The 18,151-nt window shown below is 49.0% G+C and overlaps 1 protein-coding gene across 1 annotated transcript in view; it reads left to right on the top strand.

The window, feature by feature from the left end:
• LOC147113152 (dynein axonemal heavy chain 8-like) overlaps positions 1–18,151 on the top strand; it is a 1,456,516-nt gene that overhangs the window by 1,036,320 nt on the left and 402,045 nt on the right. Inside the window, exon 41 of the mRNA XM_085998053.1 lies at positions 15,910–16,077. Coding sequence (XP_085854179.1) covers positions 15,910–16,077 — 168 coding nt within the window. The remainder of the gene's footprint in view (positions 1–15,909; positions 16,078–18,151) is intronic.

The following is an 18,151-nucleotide window of genomic DNA, read 5'->3' as shown; positions in this document are numbered from 1 at the left end:
AACCGGATCTCGATGGCGTCGAGGTCCCATTCTACAGACATCAGCGGCTACTGTGCTGTGACCCTGTCGGTGAGGGGCACGGAGTATAAAAATTTTAAGCTCCTCGTCCTGCCCCAGCTCTGCGCTGCCGTCCTACTAGGGCTGGACTTCCAATCCCACCTTCAAAGTGTCACTTTGGCATACGGTGGACCCCTCCCTCCACTCACAGTCGACAACCAGCAGCCTTTAAACCGCCCACCACGTACCACCTGCGGCCTATCCACCCTCAAGGTCCCGCCCCCCTCCCTGTTCGCTAACCTCACCCGCGACTGTAAACCCATCGCCACCAAGAGCAGGCGGTACAGCGCCGGGGACAGAGCTTTTATTAGCTCTGAGGTGCAGCGTCTCCTGAAGGAGGGCATCATCGAGAGGAGCAACAGCCCCTGGCGTGCCCAGGTCGTAGTCGTTAAGACCGGCAATAAAAACCGCCTGGTCATCGACTACAGCCAAACCATAAACCGGTACACCCAGCTGGACGCATACCCCCTTCCCCGCATATCTGATATGGTCAATCAGATTGCACAGTACCGGGTATTCTCCACCATCGACCTTAAGTCGGCCTATCACCAACTCCCTATCCGCCCAGAGGACCGCCAGTATACTGCCTTCGAGGCGAATGGCCGCCTCTACCACTTCCTTAGGGTTCCCTTCGGCGTCACCAACGGGGTTTCGGTCTTCCAAAGGGAGATGGACCGGATGGTTGACCAGAACGGGCTGCAGGCCACGTTCCCTTATCTAGATAACGTCACCATCTGCAGCCGCGACCGGCAGGACCACGATGTTAATCTGGAGAAATTCCTCCGTATGGCCGAACGGCTGAACCTCACTTACAATAAGGAGAAATGCGTGTTTAACACCTCGCGTCTCGCCATCCTCGGCTGCGTAGTAGAGAACGGAGTCATCGGCCCCGACCCCGAAAGAATGCGCCCCCTCATGGAGCTTCCCCTCCCCCACTGTCCAAAGGCGCTGAAGAGAACCCTGGGGCTCTTCGCCTACTATGCCCAATGGGTGCCGAATCATGCGGACAAAGCCAGACCCCTCATGAAGTCAACCTCCTTCCCCCTGACGGCAGAAGCGTGCGCAGCCTTCTCCCTCATAAAGGGAGACATTGCTAAGGCCACAATGCATGCGGTGGATGAGTCCATCCCTTTCCAAGTGGAGAGCGATGCATCCGACTTCGCCCTAGCAGCAACCTTTAACCAGGCGGGGAGACCTGTGGCCTTCTTCTCAAGGACCCTCCAGGGCCCTGAGACCCGACACTCTTCGGTCGAGAAGGAGGCCCAGGCGATCGTGGAGGCAGTAAGACGCTGGAGGCATTACCTGGCAGGCAAACGATTTACCCTCCTCACCGACCAGCGTTCGGTCGCTTTTATGTTTAATAACAAGCTGAGGGGCAAAATCAAGAACGACAAGATCTTGAGGTGGAGAATCGAGCTCTCCACCTATGATTATGATATCTTGTACCGGCCGGGTAAACTGAACGAACCCCCAGATGCTCTATCACGAAGTACATGCGCCAACGCGCAAATTGATAGACTGCAGACCCTCCACAACGACCTCTGCCACCCCGGGGTCACCAGACTTTACCACTTCATTAAGGCCCGCAACCTGCCCTACTCCATCGAGGAGGTCAGGACCATGACCAGGAACTGCCAAACCTGTGCCGAATGCAAACCGCATTTCTTTAGGCCGGACAGAGCAAGCCTGATCAAGGCCACCCGCCCCTTCGAGCGCTTGAGCATCGATTTTAAGGGGCCCCTCCCGTCCTCTGACCGTAATGTGTACTTCCTCAACATCATTGATGAGTACTCCCGTTTCCCCTTTGCTTTCCCCTGCCAAGACATGACCAGTACCACGGTCATCAAATGCCTGAACGACCTCTTCGCCTTGTTCGGGTTCCCGAACTATATACATAGCGACCGGGGCTCATCCTTCATGAGCGAGGAACTTCGCCAGTTCCTACTAGCGAGAGGCATTGCTGCAAGCAGGACCACCAGCTACAACCCCCGAGGGAACGGCCAGGTGGAAAGAGAGAACGCGACTGTCTGGAAGGCCGTTCTCTTAGCCTTAAAGTCTAAGGGCCTGCCAACCTCTCGCTGGCAGGATGTCCTCCCGGCAGCGCTGCATTCCATCCGGTCACTGCTTTGCACGGCCATTAACGCCACCCCCCATGAACGAATGTTTGTTTTCCCCAGGAAGTCGACTACGGGAACCTCGCTACCAACATGGCTGACTTCTCCGGGGCCTGTCTTGCTGCGAAAGCACGTGAGGGCCCATAAAACGGACCCCCTGGTCGAGAGGGTGGACCTCCTGCACGCCAACCCCCAGTACGCCTATGTGGCATACCCAGACGGGCGGGAGGACACAGTCTCCTTACGAGACCTTGCACCCTCAGGCACCCCTGAGACACCACCGTTACCCCCCACCCCCCCAAATCCAGCCCAGGTAGACGGCATGCCGGAACCCCACGAGCCTTTGCCGACCACGCAGACACCAGCATTAACATCGGATACTGCATCACCGCCGCCGCTGCTGCGTCGATCAGAAAGACTTACGAGGCCTCCGGACAGACTGACATACCCGAACTGGTAGTACACTTCACCCCGCCGGACTCAAATCTAAACAAGGGGTGAATGTGGTAAACCACTTTTATCGTTCACTATCGTTACACTATGGTTATCACTGTTTATATCGTTACACTATGGTTATCACTGTTTACACTGTCATGTCACTACACAAGGTCACCTCTTGTCACGCTGTTATACCTGGGCTGACCACAGCTGACTCCGCCCATGGCTCCGCCTGCTTGCCCAGGTATAAAGGTGGTCGACTGGCTGGTATTCCTCCTTGTTGGACCCGATCGCCCACGAGGGTGGGCTCTGTTATTTAGCCAATAAAAACCTATAGTTACTATCTTAACTCGTCGCTTTTCATTGGATGAATTGATAGGTATATCAACGTCACACCTGGACGACTGTCAAAAATTCTAACTGACGCAAAAGAGGTGTTCCAACAAGGACTTGGGACTCTAAAAGGAGTAACGGCAACGATAAAAATCGAAGATAACGCAAACCCAAATTTTTTTAAGGCCAGACCGGTACTGTACGCGATCCGCCCAGCCGTTGAAGCAGAGCTGGAGAGTCTGGAGCGTTCGGGTGTGCTGTCCAAGGTGGACTGGAGCGAGTGCGCCACACCCATCATTCCTGTAATGAAGAAATCATTGAGCAGCACGCCTGGGGAGCCGAAGAAGGTTCTCATCTGTGGGGACTTCAAGGTAACTGTGAACCCAGTCCTGCACACAGTACAATATCCACTTCCACGGATAGAAGATATTTTCACCTCACTATCTGGAGGGAAACGCTTTACGAAGATTGATCTGGCCCAAGCGTATCTACAAATGGAGGTGGAAGAAGCATCTAGGAAATACCTCACGATAAACACTCACAAAGGTCTTTAGCAGTACAACCGACTGGTATTCGGGGTAGCATCAGCCCCGGCTATTTGGCAGAGGGCGATGGAACAAGTCCTGCAAGGGATCCCGGGGACCCAGTGTTATTTGGACGACATCCTGGTTACGGGCGAAAATGACAGTGAACACCTTGCCAACCTGGAGCAGGTGCACACGAGATTACAGGAATATGGGCTACGAGCCAACCGCCCCAAATGCGAGTTCTTCAGGAGAGAAATCTCGTATTGTGGCCACATGATTGATGAGGAAGGGTTGCATAAGTCCCCAGACAAGATTGAGGCAGTAGTCAAGGCTTCAGCACCGGAAAATGTGTCGCAACTGAGGTCGTTCCTCGGGTTGGTGAACTACTACCATAAGTTCTTGCCGAATTTATCTACAATTCTGCACCCACTGAATGCCCTGCTGCAAACTGGAGTAACATGGAAATGGAGTGATGAGTGTAAGCATGCCTTTCAGAAATGTAAATGCCTAATCACTTCAAAAAAAGTATTGGCCCACTACAATCCAACACTACCGATTCGGTTGGCATGTGATGCGTCTCCCTACGGCATTGGAGCGGTGCTGTCACACAAATTCCTTGACGGTTCAGAGAGGCCAATAGCCTTTGCGTCGCGCTCGTTAACCTCAGCCGAGTGTAACTACGCCCAGATTGACAGGGGGGCCCTCAGCCTGGTGTGGGGCTAAAGAAGTTCAATCACTATCTGCACGGGAAGAAATTCACCCTACTGACTGATCATCAGCCTCTGGTCTCCATTTTTAACCCAAAGAAGGGCGTTCCGGTGATGACGGCGCAACGGCTGCAAAGATGGTCACTTTTTCTAGGGGCACATCAGTACGACATAGAGTACAAGGGTACGACACAGCATGGAAACGCTGATGGGCTGTCGCGCCTACCGTCGCCTACGGTGGAGGAAGCACCTGCAGTGGACCCTGTTGAGATATTCCATTCGACCATAGTCGAATGTCTACCTGTTACAAACTCAAGTATAGAGAAGGAAACCCGAAATGACCCGACACTCTCTCAGGTCTATGATTTGACGGTGAAGGGATGGCCAGCACATGGCGACTCACTGTTGCCAGCATTCTCGCCAAGGAGCGAACAGCTGTCAGTGTGCCGGGGGACCTTGATGTGTGGGTCCCGAGTGGTAATTCCACCCAAGTTGAGAGATAGAGTGCTCAATGAGCTTCATGAGGGTCATCTGGGAGGGGTAAAAATGAAGAGCTTAGCCAGGGCATTTGTGTGGTGGCCAGGAATCGATAAAGAAATTGAGGATATGACCAAGAGATGCACAGGATGCCAGAAGATCCAAAACACTCCACCACAGGCCCCGCTACACCCATGGGAGTGGCCCTGATCTCCATGGCAATGGGTACACATTGATTTTGCTGGTCCATTTATGGACTCAATGTTTTTAATCGCCGTGGATGCCCATTCGAAATGGCCAGAGGTCATCAAAATGTCCTCCACCACCACGGAGAAAACTATTGCAGTCCTATGGGCCATCTTCGCCAGGAATGGCTTGCCAGAACAGATTTGCTCCGACAATGGGCCACAGTTTGTGTCCGAGGATTTCCGGAGGTTTCTGAGGAATAATGGGGTGAAACATTACACATCTGCCCCATATCATCCAGCCACAAATGGATTGGCTGAGAGGTTTGTTCAGACCTTTAAAAAGGCAATAAAGGCGATGTATAACGAAGACATACCACTACAACACAAGGTGGATAATTTCTTGCTTGCTTACCGGAATGCGACACATGCAGTCACCAACCAAGCTCCAGCCATAATGTTCTTCAACCGAAGGCTAAGATGTCACCTGGAGTTGCTCAAACCAAACATAAGACGAGATGTTGAGGATAAGCAATTCCAGCACATCAATGAGAAGCCAACCAGGAGCTTCAAGATAGGGCAACCAGTCTTGGCCCGCGACTATCGAACAGAAAAATGGCAGCCAGGAATGATATGCACACAGCAGGGACCACTAATGTACACAGTGGACGTTGGAGAGAGCATCGTGAGATGCCATGCTGACCAGATTCTAGAGTCACAGGAACAAGCCAAACCCATACCACGAGCATGTGCACCTGGTAATGAACCCGAAGTACAGATTGCGTCTACCTCAGAATCAGGGGTATTGGAAGCTGACGAACCAACCAATGACAATGAGCCAGAATCGACTCCGCCGCAAGAACAGGATACTCGAGAAAGGCGCTCTCCAATCAGGATCAGGAAGCCTCCTCAAAGACTGAACTTATAAATGATTATTTCAGTTGGAAAGGCCCTTTCACCGCCCCCCCCACCCCCCCAATGACAGTCACCTGCCTGATTTTCTGGCCATATGTGGCAGCCTGGGGATGCACCCATAGTGGCACTTATGCCTGTCCCATGCAAATTAGATACCCTCCCATTGACTGTGGATACTCTGAAGGAGGGCACCGGTGGGTACAATGCTGGTGTAACTGCTGGGATTTCATCCCAAGGATTTTACAAAATGAATAAATATTATTGAATTAAAAGTTTTAAATGATTTACTACAAATGATTAAATATTTATGAATTACAAAGTTAAAAATATGATTAATTTTAACTTCAACCCTGCCTTATTCCTTTTGGTAAAACCCTCATCCATACCTTCACCACCTCCAGGCTTAAGTATTTCAATGCTCGCCTGGCTTTTCTCTAATTCTGGATAAACTTCTGTAATTACCCTGCAAATTTGCTCTCGTATCCTATCTCGCACCGAATCTTGTTCACCCACCACTCTTGACCTTGCTGACCTACATTGGCTCCTGGTTCCCAATATCTTCAATTTAAAATTCTCATCATCGTGTTTAAATCCCTTTGTGGCCTCACTCTCCTGATCTCTGTGACCTCCACCAGCCCTACAACCTACCCATTACTCTCCATTCAGACTTACCTTGAGTCAGCTAGGCCCCAAGCTCTGGAATTCCCTCTCTGAATCCCTCTGCCACTCCCTCTCCCTCTCCTTCTTTAGGACCTTCCTTAAAACCCATCTCTTTGACCAAGCCTTCAGTCATCCCTCCCTATATCTCCTTCTGTGGGTTGATGTCCATTCTTTCTGACAACGCCTCTGTGACTCATCTTGGAATGTTTTCTATGTTAAAGATGATATATAAATATATAAGTATTGTTGTTGTAAATGAATCTTTATAAAATGAAAGAATTATTTAAGAAGAAACAGTTGGGAAGAGGATAAACAGGTGCAACAGAAGGCCCTAGAAGCCCCATGTGGTAAACCACTGTTATTGTTGTTGTTGTTGTTGCACACTGTTGTACCTATGCATGCCTCAGCATGTCTCTGCTGGCTCCGCCCCTGGCTCCACCCACAAGCCCAGGTATAAAGGTGACTGCTCTGCAGCCCCCTGCCTTCTTGGAACCCAGTCAACCACGAGAGACATGCTCTGTTCTTTGCTAATAAAAGCCTTTAGTTACTCTCCTAACTCTCCGTCTTTTATGAGTAATTGATAGCGCATCAATTTTATTAGCAAAAACAAAATGTCGACAACAAACGCTGAGCAGCAGGCTGCTGCACCAAACGCTGAGCAGCAGGAGCTGCTGCGAGCCCTCAGACCAACATGCCTGGACCTAGACCCCCAAGAAGCGGGTTCGGCTACCAAATTCGCGCATTGGCTGCGTTGCTTCGAGGCCTACCTGCAAGCCTCAACTGTGACCCTGGACGAAAACAAGTTGGAAATCCTGGCCTCAAAGGTGAGCCACCAAGTTTATACAATAATCCAGGACGCGACGACCTACGCGGCGGCTATCGATCTGCTAAAAGGGCAATACGCACGCCCGGTAAATACGGTCTATGCCAGGCACCTCTTAAGATCCCGCAGACAGCAGCCCGGGGAATCGGTGGAGGCCTTCCTACGGGCACTACGGATACTCGGCCGAGGCTGCGATTGCAAAGAAGTATCAGCCGCAGCACACACGGAGGGACTGATCCGAGATGCTTTCGTTGCGGGTCTAAGGTCCGACTACTCCCGGCAGAGACTGTTGGAAAAGGGAGAAATGGACCTGAGAAAGGCAGTGTCCCTCGCGCTCTCACTCGACGCGACCCACAGGAATATGGACACCTTCTCCCCTAACCGCTCCGCAACGTGGACGCCACAACCTTGGGTCATGAGACCGCCACCTTCAACTGCTGCTGCGATGTCCAAGGCACAGAAATGTTATTTTTGTGGCCAGGCAAAACACCCCAGAGCACGCTGCCCGGCGAGAAACACTACCTGCTCCGGCTGCGGGAAGAAAGGACACTATGTCAGCGCCTGCAAAGGTAAAACCGCTAACGCCAGCAGCGCCGCGTGTGAACCGTGGGGGCAGCCATCTTGTCCGCCATCTTGGGCTCCCCCAGCCGCGTGGGGATCGGGATCATGGGCGCCGCCATTTTGTCCGCCATCTTGGACGTCTCCAACTTCAACCACGGGGGACCCGGACTCAACCACCGCCTCATCTGACGACCACATCGACTCGCTCGACCATACGCTGGCCTCCGTGATGCTGGACCAATCTCTCCCTCATCAACTGTCCAGGTCCATGATGGACATTACGGTAAACGGCCGCGCCACTACCTGCCTTTTTGACAGCGGGAGCACGGAGAGCTTTATCCACCCCGACACGGTGCGCAGTTACTCTCTCCCGGTCCTGCCGACGCGCCATCGGATCTCTTTGGCTTCCAAAGCCCAGTCAGCGGACGTCGGTGGCTACTGTGTCGTGACCTTTTCAGTAAGGGGCACAGAATACAAAAATTTTAAACTCCTGGTCCTGCCCCATCTCTGCGCTGCCGTTCTACTGGGGTTGGATTTTCAGTGCCACCTTAAGAGTGTCACATTAGCATACGACGGACCCCTCCCCCCACTCACAGTCTGCAGCCAGCAGCTTTTAAATCGCCCGCCGTGCACTATTTGCAGCCTCTCCACCCTTAAAGTTCCCCCCCCCTCCTTGTTCGCTAACCTCACCCGCGACTGTAAGCCCATCGCTACCAAAAGCAGGCGTTACAGTGCCGGGGATAGGAGCTTCATTAAATCCGAGGTAGCGAGACTCCTGAAGGAAGGGATTATTGAAAGTAGCACCAGCCCATGGCGAGCACAAGTGGTGGTAGTGAAGACTGGCGAAAAACAGCGCCTAGTTATTGACTACAGCCAGACGATCAATCGCTACACCCAGCTAGATGCATACCCACTCCCCCGCATATCTGACATGGTCAATCAGATAGCACAATACCGGGTGTTCTCGACGATTGATCTGAAGTCGGCATACCACCAGCTCCCCATCAGGGCTGAGGACCGCCAGTACACAGCTTTTGAAGCTGACGGTCGTCTCTACCACTTCCTCAGAGTTCCCTTCGGCGTCACCAACGGGGTTTCAGTCTTCCAACGGGAGATGGACCGGATGGTTGACCAGAACGCGCTCCAGGCCACTTTCCCCTATCTAGACAACGTCACCATCTGCTGCCACGACCAGCAGGACCATGATGTTAACCTAGAGAAATTCCTCCGTACGGCCCAGCGGCTGAACCTAACATACAACAAGGACAAATGTATGTTTCGTACCAAGCGCCTTGCCATTCTTGGCTGTGTAGTGGAGAACGGAGTCATCGGCCCCGACCCCGACAGGATGCGCCCCCTTATGGAGCTCCCCCTCCCCCACTGCCAAAAAGCAATGAAGAGATGCCTAGGGTTTTTCTCGTACTATGCTCAGTGGGTGCCCAACTATGCGGACAAAGCCAGACCCCTCATCAAGTCCACCTCCTTCCCCCTGGCAGCAGAGGCCTGTGCAGCCTTCACTCTCATAAAAAGAGATATTGCGAGGGCCACGATGCACGCAGTGGATGAGTCCATCACTTTCCAAGTGGAGAGCGACACATCCGACTTTGCCCTAGCTGCAACCCTTAACCAGGCGGGGAGACCCGTGGCCTTTTTCTCAAGGACCCTCCAGGACCCCGAGATTCGACACTCCTCTGTCGAAAAGGAGGCCCAGGCCATTGTGGAAGCTGTGCGACATTGGAGGCATTACCTGGCCGGAAAACGATTTACCCTGCTCACTGACCAGCGTTCAGTAGCTTTTATGTTTAATAATAAGCAGAGGGGCAAAATCAAGAATGACAAGATCTTGAGGTGGAGAATCGAACTCTCCACCTACAATTACGATATCTTGTACCGGCCCGGGAAACTCAATGAGCCCCCAGATGCCCTATCACGTGGTACATGCGCCAACGCGCAGGTTGATAGACTGAAGACCCTCCACAATGACCCCTGCCACCCGGGGGTCACCAGGTTTTTTCACTTCATCAAATCCCGTAACCTGCCCTACTCCATCGAGGAGGTCAGGACCATGACCAGGAACTGCCAAATCTGTGCCGAGTGCAAACCGCATTTTTATAGGCCAGACAGAGCAAGCCTGATCAAAGCCACGCGCCCCTTTGAACGGCTGAGCGTCAATTTTAAAGGGCCCCTCCCCTCCTCTGACCGCAATGTGTACTTCCTCAACATAATTGACGAGTACTCCCGTTTCCCGTTTGCCATCCCTTGCTCAGACATGACCAGTACCACGGTCATTAAATGTCTGAATGACCTCTTCGCCTTGTTCGGTTTCCCTAGCTATATTCATAGCGACAGGGGCTCATCCTTTATGAGCGACGAACTTCGTCAGTACCTGCTCGCGAGAAGTATTGCTACAAGCAGGACCACCAGCTGCAACCCCCGGGGGAATGGCCAGGTGGAAAGGGAGAATGCGACGGTCTGGAAGGCAGTCCTTTTAAACTTGAAATCTAAGGGCCTTCCGACCTCTCGCTGGCAGGAGGTCCTCCCTGCGGCGCTCCATTCCATTCGGTCACTGCTCTGTACAGCCACCAATGCCACCCCTCATGAGAGAATGTTCTCCTTCCCCAGGAAGTCCACATCGGGGATCTCGTTACCGACATGGCTGACTTCTCCAGGACCCGCCCTACTGCGGAAGCACGTGAGGTCCCATAAGACGGACCCCCTGGTCGAGAGGGTGAGCCTCCTCCATGCCAACCCTCAGTATGCTTACGTGGTGTACCCGGACGGGCGGGAGGACACAGTCTCCATACGAGACCTCGCACCTTCGGGTGCCCCCGAAACACCTTCTTCGCCACCCACCACTACCCACGCCTACCCCCAGTACGCTTACGTAGCGTACCCGGACGGGCGGGAGGACACAGCCTCCACACGAGATCTCGCACCTTCGGGTGTCCCTGAAACACTACCATTGCCATCCACCACTACCCACAACCCAACCCCGCTAGACGGCATGCCGCAGCCCCAGGACCCGTCATTGACCACCCAACCACTCAATGAGATGCCTGATTCAACGTTGGATGCTGCACCATCACCGCCGCCACCATGACGATCAGGACGGCATACAAGGCCACCTGATAGACTTACTTACACGAACCTTTAGTACACTTCACCCCGCCGGACTCAATTTTAAACAAGGGGTGAATGTGGTAAACCACTGTTATTGTTGTTGTTGTTGTTGCACACTGTTGTACCTATGCATGCCTCAGCATGTCTCTGCTGGCTCCGCCCCTGGCTCCACCCACAGGCCCAGGTATAAAGGTGACCGCTCTGCAGCCCCCTGCCTTCTTGGAACCCAGTCAACCACGAGAGACATGCTCTGTTCTTTGCTAATAAAAGCCTTTAGTTACTCTCCTAACTCTCCGTCTTTTATGAGTAATTGATAGCGCATCACCCCACACATAATCATTCTGTATAAACTGTATAATCATATAATCAGCTGTACGGGGGCGGGGGGGGAGGAGGAAGATCAGGAAAGCAAAAGTGATAGGAGATTCAATAGTTAGGGGAATAGACAGGCATTTCTGCGGCCACAGATGTGATTCGAGGATGGTATGTTGCCTCCCTGATGCCAGGGTCAAGGTTGTCACTGAGCAGCTGCAGAACATTCTGAGGGGGGAGGGTGAACAGCCAGAGGTCGTGGTCCATATCTGTACCAACGACATAGGTAGAAAGAGATGAGGCCCAGCAGGCAGATTTTAGGGAGCTAGGAAAGAGATTAAAAAGTAGTAATATCCAGATTACTCCCGGCCACGAGCAAGTGAGTATAGAAATAGAAGGATAGAACAGGTGAATGCATGGCTGAGAGATGGTGCAGGAGGGATTTTTAGATTCCTGGGACATTGGGACAGGTTCTGGGGTCAGACTAAGAGAGAATACAAGAAGTCCTAAAATAGGTTTACAGTGCATGAGTGTGAATGCATGAAGTGTGGTAAATAAGGTTGATGAGCTGCAGGTGGAAATAGACACATGGGAATATGATGTTGTAGCGATAACAGAGACGTGATTCAAAATAGGGTAGGATTGGGTACTAAATATTCCTAGATACAAGTTGTTCAGGAAATATAGGGAAGGAAAGAAAGGAGGTGGGTGGCAGTATTTATTAAGGAGAATATTACAGTGCTGGAGAGAGAGGATGTCCTGGAGGGGTCAAGGACAGAATCTATTTGATTAGAGTTGAGAAACAACAGAGGTGCCATTACACTACCAGGTGTATTCTACAGGCTGCCAACTAGTGGGAAGGATATAGAGGAGCAAATTTGCAGGGTAATTACAGAGAGGTGCAAGAACTATAGAGTAGTGATAATGGGGGACTTCAACTATCCTAATATAGACTGGGATAGTAATAGTGTAAAGGGCAGAGAGGGGGAAGTATTTCTGAAGTGTGTTCAGGAGAACTTTCTTGATTACATTTCCGGCCCAACAAGGAAGGAGGCATTGCTGGATCTGGTTCTGGGGAATGAGGTGGGTCAAGCAAAACAAGTGTCAGTAGGGGAACATTTAGGGAACAGTGATCACAGTATCATAAGGTTTAGACTAGCTATGGAAAAGGACAGGGAGCAATCTAGAGTCAAAATATTTAATTGGAGGAAAGCCAATTTCAGTGGGTTGAGAATGGATCTGACCCAGGTAAACTGGAATCAAAGATTGGCAGGCAAAACTGTAATCAAACAATGGGCTGCCTTTAAAGTGGAGATGGTTCGGGTACAGTCGAGGTACATTCCCATGAAGGGGAAAGGTAGGGCAACCAAAGCCAGAACTCTCTGGATGACAAAAGAGATAAAGAGTAAGATGAAGCAGAAAAAGGGGGCGTATGATAGATGTCAGGGTGAGAATACAAGTGAGAACCAGGCTGAATATAGAAAGTTCAGAGGGGAAGTGCAAAAGGAAATAAGAGGGGCAAAGAGTGAGTATGAGAATAGATTGGCAGCTAGCATAAAAGGGAATCCAAAAGTCTTCTATAGGCATATAAATAGTAAACGGGTAGTAAGAAGAGGGGTGGGGCCGATTAGGGAACAAAATGAAGATCTGCGCATGTAGGCAGAGGGAAAGTCTGAGGTGCTAAATGAGTACTTTGCATTTGTCTTTACCAAGGAAGAAGATGCTACCAAAGTCATAGTGAAAGAGGAGGTAGTTGAGATACTGGATGGGATCAAAATTGATAAAGAGGAGGTACTAGAAAGGCTGTCTGTACTTAAAGTAGATAAGTCACCAGGATCGGATGGGATGCATCCTAGGATGCTGAGGGATGTAAAGGTGGAAATTGCATAGGTGCTGGCCATAATCTTCCAATCCTCCTTGGATACGGGGCTGATGCCAGATGACTGGAGAATTACAAATGTTATACTCTTGTTCAAAAAAGGGTGTAAGGATAAACTCAGCAACTACAGGCCAGCCAGTTTAACCTTGGTAGTGGGGAAGCTTTTAGAAATGATAACCTGGGACAAAATTTACAGTTACTTGGACAAGTATGGATTAATTAAGGAAAGCCAGCATGGATTTGTTAAAGGCAAATCGCGTTTAACTAACTTGATTGAGTTATTTGATGAAGTAACAGAGAGGGTTGATGAAGGCAATATGGTTGATGTGGTGTACATGGACTTCCAAAAGGCGTTAGATAAAGTGCCACATAATAGGCTTTCCAGCAAAGTTGAAGCCCATGGAATAAAAGGGACAGTGGCAGCATGAATACGAAATTGGCTAAGTGACAAGAAACAGAGAGTAGTGGTGAACGGTTGTTTTTCGGACTGGAGGAAGGTATACAGTGGTGTTCCCCGGGGTCAGTACTAGGACCACTGCTTTTCTTGATATATATTAATGATTTAGACTTGAGTGTACAGGGAACAACTTCAAAATTTGCAGATGACACAAAATTTGGAAGTATATTGAACAGTGAGGAGGATAGCGATAGACTTCAAGAACTCATAGACAGGCTGGTGGAATGGGCGGACACGTGGCAGATGAAATTTAGTGCAGAAAAGTGCGAAGTGATACATTTTGGTAGGAAGAAGGAGGAGAGGCAGTATAAACTAAAGGGTACAATTCTAAAGGGGTGCATAAACAGAGAGACCTAGGGGTATCTGTGCACAAATCGTTGAAGGTGGCAGGGCAGGTTGAGAAAGCAATTAAAAAAGCATACGGGATCCTGGGCTTCACAAATAGAGGCATAGAGTACAAAAGCAAGGAAGTTATGATGAACCTTTATAAAACACTGGTTTGGCCTCAACTGGAGTATTGTGTCCAATTCTGGGCACCGCACTTTAGGAAGGATGTGAAGGCCTTAGACAGGGTGCAGAAAAGATTTACAAGAATGGTTCCAGGGATGAGGGACTTCAGTTACGTGGATAGATTGGAGAAGCTGGGGTTGTTCTCCTTCGAGCAGAGAAGGTTGAGAGGAGATTTGATAGAGGTGTTCAAAATCATGAGGGGTCTAGACAGAGTAGACAGAGATGAACTGTTCCCATTGATGGAAGGGTCAAAAACCAGAGGACATAGATTTAAGGTGATTGGCAGAAGAACCAAAGACGACATGAGGAAAACTTTTTTATACAGCGAGTGATTAGGACCTGGAATGCACTGCCTGAAAGGGTGGTGGAGGCAGATTCAATTGTGGGAGTTGAATAAGTACCTGGAGGAAAAAAATTTGCAGGACTACGGGCAAAGGGCGGGGGAGTGGGACTAGCTGAAGTGCTCTTCCAGAGAGCCGGCACAGGCTCGACGGGCCAAATGACCTCCTTCTGTGCTGTAACCATTCTATGATTCTATCCAGGAGCTGGCAGATAGGGCGGGAAAGTGGACTTGATGTCGAAGATCAGTACTACAGGTACTATAATGGGTTTGCTCATAATGTAAAGGTTTTAAGTTTTCAATGCAATATGTGCCCACTCTTCTAAAATTGATATATCATCGAGGTAAAACACCCCACTATGGTGATGACAAATAAAAGGAATGGTGTTTCTGAATGGCCTAGTGGACTAGCAAGGTGAAAATTCAGTCAGGTTTCCCACTCCTGATTGCTATCTATTAATTCCTACTGGAAAGTGCACATCATGTGTGTGCATGTCTGATGAGGGCACGATGAACTTCAACTGTGATGCTCTTCATATTGAGTAGCTTGTCGACACACACTGTCTAAGTGTATATGTGATGATTCGTTACTTCGGCAAGGTACTGTAGAGTGACCAACATCAAGGAAACTGTATCATAACATGAGTTGGGGGCAGATATTTCTCTTCAGTGTCTGAATATAAAATGTTGGTGGGGCAGGAGTGCTTATCACACATTGAGACACAAGCTGCTTACAATTTCCCATCCATTCATTTTAACAAACTGAAATTGTGAGCAGCTTGTGCCTGAATTTGCATTAAGTGCTTCCAAACACTTACACCTAGATTCTGCTGCAGTGCCTTCAGGAAAGGAGGGAAAACATTGCAAGAAATGGTAAATAAGATGGTAAGATAAAAAAAGGAGCGATAGTGTGAGGGCCGTATGTTGTTTAAAGTTATAGTGAAAAAATTATACTTGGCAATATTATGACCAATGTGTTTTTTAAAAACATTTCCGTTTGGTTAGGATTTTGGTAAATATAATTGAAATGATTTTTTTCCTCTTTTTCAGAACACTAGTACTGCCATGTATTTTCAGTATTTTCAGTTTTTGTCTTTGATAAATATTTTTAATTGTATAAAATGGGCACCTATTGTGAATAAAAAGCACCCCCCTATATTTTCTTTTCCATTTTCCTGCTTAAATTTTTCTTCCAAATTTCCTCCTCTCCGCATCTATTTGGGAGCTGTGTAACATCACTGATAGAGACCTGCTCATGCATCCCAGAGTGGCTCCATTTGAAACAGTGAGGCCGTGACTTCAGATTTACGTAACCCTGAGAAACCACACCACCAACTGAGACGCTGCACCTCAATGTCCAAAGATTATTTTCTGGCACCTTTAAGATAAAACTTGATTGGATGCAAGGTTGTGCTGGACAGTTGTTGAATAATGTAATGGGAAACTGCCTGTATTTATTAAGTTCACATTAACAAGTTATGTTTCTCTTCCCAGACGATCAAACCTGCTGATATTTCCACTGTGCGTAAATTAGCCAAACCACCTCACCTGATTATGAGGATTCTCGACTGTGTGCTGGTTCTCTTCCAAAAGAAAATGGATTCAGTCACCATGGACCCTGAGAGACCCTGTCTCAAGCCATCCTGGGGGGAGTCATTGAAGGTGACTCCATTTCTTTTAATACTGATGTTTTGCCAGGTAAACAGTAAGCACTGAATGTTAAGAGGTGACTCCTGACAGTTATTTCATTCAGAAGAGTGTGATATTCTTCATTTTCAAAATCCTCATTTCACCAATGAAATGCCAGGAATGGACGGGTTCCAATTTCAGCCCTATCATTGAGTGGAGAATGTTTCTATTCTAAAGAGTAAAGAAATTCCTACTTAGTAAATAATCTTTTAGGAAATTATGCATTATTAAAATCCATTTGTAGATTTTTATTAACATAAATAGGCTGCCCAATACAGTACTTAGATTTTGATTGTTGCAAAAGTACAATTTCTCAGAATTCCAAATTTAATTTTGAATTGATGTAATGATTTAATTTATAGATATGAGTGACTTGCAGCTACAGACCTGCCCATTGGCAGGTTTTTAAACTGAGTGGTCCCGATTTTCACTCCCTCCAACCGGCGGGAATGGAGCGGTAGTGGTCTGAAAATCGCAGCGGTGGACTTCTGCTCTCACTGCTCATCCAAAGTTTGCCCTATGTTCAAATCAACCCACAGTTTCAACCCATGTGTTAGTTTGTATTTGAGTTGTCAGCATCAAGCAATCAAATCATTTGGAAGGTGGGACTAGAGTTTATGGAGGGTCAAAGATGGGAAGCCGGCCAGCAGAGCATTGGAATAATGGAGACTGGAGGTAACAAAAGCATTGATGACAGTTTCAGCAGCAGATTGAGTGAGGCGGGGCGGAGACAGGAACTATTATGTAGGTGGAAGTAGGCGAACCAGGTGAGGGCAGTTCCATTCAGCTGGAAAATGGAGGAAAGGCGTTGGAAGAGGATGGCCTGGTCAACCGTGTCAGAGGCTGTAGACAGGTCAAGAAGTATGAGGACTGATAGTGCACCATGGCCACAGTCACATAGCATGTCATTTAATTAGGGCCGTTTCAGTGCTGTGACAGGCGGAAACCTGATTGGAAAGGTTCAAAGATGGAGTTGCGGGAAAGATGGGCATGATTTTGAAGATGAAAGGGGGATTGGAGATGGGACAGTAATTTTCAAGGATAGGTTTTTGAGCAGGGGTTGATTACAAAAGTTTTGAAAGGGAGCGGGACAGTACCAGAGCAGAGGGAATCATTTACAATGTCAGCTAGCATGGAAACCAGGAAGGGAAGTTGGATGGTCAGCAGTTTAGTGGGAATAGAGTCGAGAGAGCAGGAGGTGAGCCTCATGGACAAGCTGAGCATGGTGAGGGCATGAGGGGCGATAGGAGAGAAACTAGAGAAAGATGCAAGTTCAGGGCTAGGGCAGGGGGATCCTTAGGGAGAGTTTGGCTTGGTGGGCTAGATACCAATGTTGGGACAGAGGGATGAGGTACATACACAAGGTCAGAGTCAGAAGAATGGAGAGTTCAGTTGATCGAGTTGCAGCGCTGGAAAAGGTTACATGAATAGGAAAGGGCAACACCATGAAGGGATTTAAACACGAGAATGAGAATGTTTTAATTTGAAGCATTAAGGGACCAGAGGCTACTATAGGTCAGCGAAGGTGTAGTGATGGGCAAGTAGAATTTTCATACAGGATACAGGAAGCAGTGCTTTGGATGAACTTCTAGTCTTGGATTAATGGTAGCACTCTTGCCTCTGCATGAGTAGGTTTTGGGTTCAAAGCCCACTCCAGAGACTTGAGCACATGCTCCAGGCAGATAACTTCAGTGCAGTACTGAGGGAATACTGCACTGTCAGAGATGCCATCTTTTGGATGAGACATTAAACTGAAACCCTATCAGCCCCCATACGTGGACTTGAAAGATCTCATGGCACTATTCAAAGAAAAGCAGTGGAATGCTCCTGGTGTCCCACCCAACATTTGTCCCTCAACCAACATTAGTAAAACAGATAATCTGGTCATTTATCTCTGCTGTTTGTGGGGCCTTGCTGTGCACAATTTGGCTGTCGCGTTTCTCTACATTGCAACACTGCAAATGTATTACATTGGCTGTGAAGTGCTTTGGGATGTCCTGAGGTCAAGAAAAGCAAGTTTGCATGTCTGTATCAAGGTTGTGATGTG

This window comes from Somniosus microcephalus, chromosome 9, assembly GCF_052327205.1.
Source record: "Somniosus microcephalus isolate GS21.2 chromosome 9, FLI_Smic_1.0, whole genome shotgun sequence".
NCBI classification, from domain to species: Eukaryota; Metazoa; Chordata; class Chondrichthyes; order Squaliformes; family Somniosidae; genus Somniosus; species Somniosus microcephalus.
The sequence above is the reverse complement of the archived record's forward strand: the minus strand, read 5'-3'. Positions and strand labels throughout refer to the sequence as shown.